The 6,528-nt window shown below is 46.5% G+C and overlaps 2 protein-coding genes across 2 annotated transcripts, besides 18 other annotated features; both read right to left on the bottom strand.

Annotated features, from left to right (window-relative positions):
• Tc00.1047053508557.29 (hypothetical protein, conserved) lies at positions 1–2,597 on the bottom strand (the record flags this gene model as incomplete). The annotated part of the gene is made up of 1 exon (XM_799625.1): positions 1–2,597. A coding segment is annotated over one exon (2,597 nt), but the record flags the coding sequence as incomplete, so codon positions are not given.
• Positions 1–2,994: a sequence feature (heterozygous, non-Esmeraldo-like haplotype).
• Positions 2,607–2,651: a microsatellite.
• Positions 2,706–2,737: a microsatellite.
• Positions 2,800–2,822: a microsatellite.
• Positions 2,948–2,990: a sequence feature (CT-rich).
• Positions 2,995–3,389: a sequence feature (areas not merged during assembly with more than two copies in the genome that could not be assigned to a particular haplotype).
• Positions 3,167–3,190: a sequence feature (AT_rich).
• Positions 3,264–3,287: a microsatellite.
• Positions 3,320–3,370: a sequence feature (AT_rich).
• Positions 3,390–6,528: a sequence feature (heterozygous, Esmeraldo-like haplotype).
• Positions 3,449–3,519: a sequence feature (T-rich).
• Positions 3,613–3,641: a microsatellite.
• Positions 3,768–3,858: a sequence feature (T-rich).
• Tc00.1047053508557.20 (amino acid transporter, putative) lies at positions 3,957–5,435 on the bottom strand (the record flags this gene model as incomplete). Its single annotated transcript, XM_799624.1, has 1 exon — positions 3,957–5,435. One exon carries the CDS (start codon positions 5,433–5,435, stop codon positions 3,957–3,959), a length of 1,479 nt encoding a protein of 492 aa, XP_804717.1.
• Positions 5,511–5,535: a microsatellite.
• Positions 5,603–5,623: a sequence feature (AT_rich).
• Positions 5,974–6,005: a microsatellite.
• Positions 6,054–6,082: a sequence feature (AT_rich).
• Positions 6,148–6,229: a sequence feature (T-rich).

Below are 6,528 nucleotides of genomic sequence, written 5' to 3'. Positions count from 1 at the left end.
CCCTCCCCGGAAAAAAACTCCTGGACGACGCCGCCATATGAAAAATCGGTGGAGTTAAACCAGTTTTCAAAGTCAAAAAAAAAGGCGTCGGTGCCGTAAGAATTGACAAGTTGGGTGAGCAGCGCCAAATCGGTAATGGCAAGCCCGCTTGCCGTACGAAGGCTGCAGACGGGGTAACGGTGGTATTCCGCAAGTGGCGTCAGAGGAGTTGCCGCCGCCTCACGTGAAAGACTGCGGGGTAATGCGCAATGCGGACTTGTGCCGTACCAGCCAAGTAGTGTGCAGGACATGATGATCAAAAGAGCTGCCGCGGACACCACAAATACTCCGCCAATATTCGTCAGCTCCGCACGGCTAACGAGCATCCCAAGTGCATTGTGGATCATGAGGCAAACACAAAAGAGGCCAATCCTCCAACCAACAATAGGGAAACTCGAGATCCATGTGGCACAGAAAAGAATCACAAGGGACACAACCGTCAGACGTGAGAGAACATGAAACTCGTCCTTCTTCAAGCAAATGAAGGAGACAAAGAGAAACCAGATGGATATGATGGACGCGATCACAACCGGCACGTACCACTTACGACCGTCGTTGAGAAATCCAAAGGCGTAGCAGTCAAAGACCCACACCAAGCTGGCTATCCATACGGCGGTTCGGAGCAGTTTGCCGCTTAGCGCATTTGACAGGGAATCCAAGTAATACGTGGCTGTAAACGAAGCAAGCACAGCTGCCGCACAAACAGCTGCCGCAAACCCAACGATACGACTGATCAGAAACCCAATGCCAAGAAACATGCTCAGAAAGACAGGGATGCCACATATGACGTAAGATGAGGTTGTTATCGCGTACACGTCCAAATCCCGCTCCGCCGCCTCGTGTAGGTTCAGCAGCACAAAAAGTGAGAGCGGTATAATATGCCGACCCCTCCGTAACCGCTGTCGCGCATTCAGCCAGTCAAAAAAAAATACCAGATGACAGATTGCCACAATAAAGACAGCGCTCAACCACCCGACGGCAAAAGAGACCTGCAGACCACGCAGCGGGGAGTACAACGTGGCGTAGACGCAGAAAACAATAAACTGCACCGCCACCAGCACCACAAAAAGACACATTTGCGCCACCGATCCCAATTGGGTCCCAATGGTCTCAAATGGTCGAATGACTTTTCCGCGTGCCATGGCGACAAGCATTTCCACCGCACGAGAACACGAAGCAAAGCCTTGAATGACAGCCATGGCGAGTGTCGCGCCAAGGGGAAAGATATAATTCCACCTCACAAAGAAACCGAAAAAGAGTGTTGCGATAACATTTGCGCTCAAAACTGCAAGAAAGACAAGGGCAGCAAAGAAATATACGCCATTTAATACCCCGAGGGCAACAAACCCAAACCGGTAGAGAAAGCGAAGCTGCATGGGGATTCTTTTGTACCAATTCGTGGCCTTCACGTTAATTTCTGGCAATGACGCATCCATCTCCCTGCGTACTGCAATATGCTCATCAAGAATTTTGTAGCGTGCGGCAATCTCTTCCGAGTCAACTGCGATACGCCACCGCTGCAGCTCCTCCATAAAAAACAAGGACAGGGAGCGCGGAAAACAGCGCATAGCGTTTTTCCACTCATCTGCCTCTCGCAAAAGTTCGCTGCCCAGGTCCGTCCCGGTGACATCATCGTAATATTCTTCAGCCATGCCCGAGTAGCAAGTCACAAGGGAGTCCGCCTTGCACAAATCGGACGCTGTTGAATGCATAATACTTGGCGCACGACGCCTCTCAAGACAAGTCAGTTCCCACGCCTTCACCGAAAGCCCACCACCGAGTACCGCCTCTTTTAACTGAGCGTAATACCCCTCAACTAAAGCTGCGTGTTCCGCCCAATGTTGCGGATGGTCACAGTCATTGCTGCCGCCCAGCGCCACCGGCAGGACACTCTCATCAAAGTACTCCAACAACTTCCCAGCCTTCAGCTCGCTATCGGAGATAATAATAATACGATCCGACACAATAGCCGGAAGCCGTGAAAAGATGGGTTTGGCCACGGCCGCCAGGGTACGGTTCATTTTGCAAATGTACATCTTGTCCACCGCACCAGGAAAAAACTTTGCGATACGGAGGGCAATGTCCGCCTGAAATGTCATGTCCACATTGCTCCACAAGCTGGCCTTTTCTTGGTTGATGAGCATCACCATTTGGCACCGCTTGCTGTCAGCGCGAAGACGTGTCCCGTAGCTCAACATCATGTCAAAAGTGCGTTTATTTTCTTCTCGGCGTGATGAAACCGGGTGGTCCCTTTGGGCCATAACGTAAAGCACCGTGCGCCCCAATTTATCCTCCCCAACAAACTGAACAATGCCAGAGCGTAATGACTCCTGCATGTAATCCGTAAGAGTGTACGTCGCCAATTCGTTGACTTCCATTGCAAATCGACGTTGTAATTTTGCAACCGTCTCCCGGATGTTATATTTTTTGTTCTCCAAAAATCCATAAATCCAGCAGTCAAATTCATCGTACGTAATGTCAAGTTGACGCTTCACTTCATCGAGTAGATGTCGATACGACACCGCCTCTGGACCCAAGTCATGAAGATATAACGACATAATGGAAAGATATATACATACAGATATACGCACGCACACACACAGACACAGACAAAAAAAAAGAAATAATAATAATAAGTGAAAGATATTCTCAAAATGGAATGTGACTATTATTATTATTATTATTATTATTATTATTAATGGGTGTTACAGTGTAATGATTGCCTAACCGCTGGTGAGGGCGGTACGACACAATCCTTCACTCTCCCTCTCTCTCTCTCTCTCAGGCGGTCGTGGCAGGTTCCGTCACACACACAAACAAACACCAATATGCCTTTATGAGCGTCTACAATCCTATGCGTGTACCTTGCAGCTGAAAGGAGATGTGATGCAGCACGCCTTCGTGCACAAAAGCAAGCAAACAAAAAAAGAAAGAAAAAAAAAAAGGAGGGAGAATATATTGACGCCGCAGAGAGGTGAGATGGAAGGAAAATAATAATTTCAGAGGCACATGTGTCAATGAAAGTGCCAGGAAGAAAACATCATTGAAGCAAAAGGTTCTCAAAAGAAAAAAAAAAAAAAAAGGGTAGAAGCAGGAAACACTCCGACAGTCGGAGCCACACACACACAAAATAAATAAAAATAAAAAAAAAGTCAGGTGATTGGGACCAAAATAAAATAAAAAGAAACATCCTCACTACACCACACCATGCACACACAGACATATATTTATTTATTTATATATTTATTGAATTATACAAATGTGTATGCGTATTGCCATCTAAATATATAAAATAAAATAAATAAATATAAAAATATATTCTTTTTTTTTTCCCCCACCTCTTATGCACATATATATATATATATATGTGCAGCAACCTTCCCTTCCCTCTTTAACAGGGAAAGACAGTCAACGACAGGGACCGAAAGAAAGACAAAGACAATAAAAAAACAAAAACTACAATCAACGCAAAAAAAAAAAAAGGGAAAAGTCTTGCGTGTGTGTGTGTGTGTGTGAAAGTCATGTCGTGTGTACATGTGCGCATATCTTTTCGGCAATTTAGCCAAAATCAAGTTTTTATTTTTCTTTTTTTCTTTTTTTTTGTCTGTCTGTCTGTGTGCCTGTTCGGTGCAATATATCCCCGAAAAGTATAATCATGCAGGGCCCTCTTGTGTGTGCCGACTGCAGCCGGTGTCCATCGAAGACCGTCCGTGCATGAAATTCACGTGAAGAAACAAAAATAATAAAAAATTGAAAATAAAATAAATAAAAGCAGCAGAAAAAAAACAAAGATGGAGAAAAGAAGAAAAAAAAAAAAAAGATCATGCATACGAAACAGCATAAGTCCCCCTTCCCACAGTCCGCAGCACAACGTACATCAAATGGAAAAAGACGGCAGACGGTGCCTAAAGCCCGCATTATTCATTTTGCAGCTCCGAGTAAATGGCGGCGGCGGTCCCAAAGACGATGGCAATAACACCAACAATCAGCAACACATACGCCCCAATGAAGTGCCCCCATCCGACAGAGCGGGCATTGAAGTTGCCGCAGTACATGAACATGAGTGCGGGGAATACGTAGCCGATGGAGCCACCGCAGACGGAGCCAACGAGCCCAAAAACTGTAGTGATGCGTGGAACAAACAGACCGACAATGAGGGACAAGAACGCCATTGTGGCACAAATCAATGAGTTCTTCCACCATGCAATCAACCTCGCGTCAATGTGGAGGATGTGGTAAAGAGCATCACGACATGGTATCATGTGTAGCCCGTAGCCAACACAGAGCTTTACAATGATGCCGGCGTACGCGACACCCATCATTTTATCCTTCACGGGATTATAAAGCAAAAGGACGGAATCCGTCACGGCGGGGCCAAATTCCAGGTACCCAAACACACCGGCAACAAGATACAACACGGTACAGAGCGACGTTCCCAGGGCTGCACTCTTCGTCATCCTCCCCACACTGGGCTTGTATAGTTCTTCATATACCTCGTAACAGTTCACCTGACTCACGTAGGCAAAGAGATAAATGGAGAGTCCAGTAATGGCCTGATTGCCGCTCTGAATATACACAATGTCATCCCGTATGCCATTCTTTAGTCCATTCTGTGCCGCGTGAACAACGATGCAAATGGCAAAAAAGACTATAAAAAAAACGGCAATTGTAGAAACAATACGGAGCGAATTGATCTCCTTCGGCAGGCAAAGAGGAAGCATGAAAAACAGCCACACAATGCTAGTAAGCAGTCGGTTTCCGGGCAGTGTCTTCAGGAATTCAGGTGTGGATTCGGCATTGTTGACAAACCCCTTTATAATTCCCAGCATGGATATGACATACGTGACATCCCCACCAAAGCAAAGAATCCACATGAGAACCGCCAACAAATAGTCGGCGCCTCGACCCAGGAGCAGGCGTGTCACCTTCTCGTAGCTCCGCAGCCCCGTGCGCTCACCGACAACGGTAAGCAGCACAAAGGAATACACCGCCATGGACGCTACAATAAAAAGGTACAGAATACTCATGACAATTCCGGACATTTTAAATGCAGCGGGAAGTGCAACAATGCCGGCGCCAAGGGTCGAGCTAGCAAGGTTGAACGCGGAGGACAAGATGCCACCGTATGGCATCACAACATGCATTGCCTTCAAGAAAATGTTATCGGGATTACGTCGCCTAGCCACACGCTCTGCCCGCATCGCATTAAGCTCCTGGATACGCTGCTCTGCGGGAGAGAGCGTTGATGTGACTCTCGTTGTCTTTACTAAATTCTCACACGTCGTTTCATCGGTATTCGCCGGCTCCGGCTCCGTAAAAAAGACCTCGTCGTAAAACACACTGGACTCTGTCACGCCATCGGCAACACTGGCCACGACTGGCAGGGAAGGCAACATCTTGACACACGTGGGAAACCTAAAAACTAAATTGTGGGGTCCCGCCACTCAAGTTGCTCGTGAAACACTTCCAGAAAAAAAAAAAAGAAAGAAAGAAAGAGGAGATGCAAATGTCCATATATAAATATATATATTTGCATGAACGCATACAATCAACCCACACACACAAAATAAATAAATAAATAAAACATGCACCAACATGAATTACAGCGACAACTATGCGAAAAAGAGAAACGATACTCGCCTTCACCTGCAGTACCTCTGCGGCACCGTGACCGAATACCCTCAAGCATCTCAATTGCACTGGAAAACCCAACACTGTCCCCCGGGGCACCACAACACCCGTGCAATGCCCCGCCTGGTGTGGGCCACACAACGTCAAGGCATCATGACGCCCCACCACGCCAGCCTCCCACAACATACATACATCCACACCACAAGTATGAATGCAAGAAAACAATGGCATAAGACAGAGAAAAGCAAAAAAAATGCGACAGGACGGAAAGAAAAAAAACACCACCCACAGAACCACACACACAAAAAAAAAATAAAAAATAAAAAAAAATAAAACCAAAAACCAAAAACCAAAACCAAAAGAAACAAAACACAGCACAGAAGAATTTTTTAAAAATATAAATAAATTAAATCGAAAAGTATAACATCATTTATTTTTGTTATTCTTTCAAATACAAATCTTCTTCGGCAAATTGGCAAGGCAACAACAAAAAAGAAACAAAAAACAAAAAAACCGGCTAGAATAAAAACCAATTAAACCAAAACAACATCAAACAACATCGCCCATGGAGATCACGTAAGACACTTCCGCACCAAAACTCAGAAGCCAAAGCAGGAAGGCCAAAAAGTAGTCCGCACCCTTCCCAAGAAGAGCCCTCGTGACCTGCTCGTAGTTCCGCAGCCCCGTCCGCTTCCCGGCGATGCCCAGAAGGGTGAAGGAGTAGATGGTCAGCAGACCCACCACCACAAGGTACACCAGCGCCATCGCCAGCCCGGACGTGTTGAAGGCATACGGCAGCGCAAGTATTCCGGCGCCCAGCGATGAGCTGGCGAGGTTGCATCCGGAGGAGATGATGCC

The sequence above is a fragment of the Trypanosoma cruzi genome, genomic scaffold, assembly GCF_000209065.1.
Source record: "Trypanosoma cruzi strain CL Brener 1047053516913 genomic scaffold, whole genome shotgun sequence".
Lineage (NCBI taxonomy): Eukaryota > Euglenozoa > Kinetoplastea > Trypanosomatida > Trypanosomatidae > Trypanosoma > Trypanosoma cruzi.
Note: the sequence above shows the minus strand (reverse complement) of the source record. Positions and strands in the feature narration are given on the sequence as shown.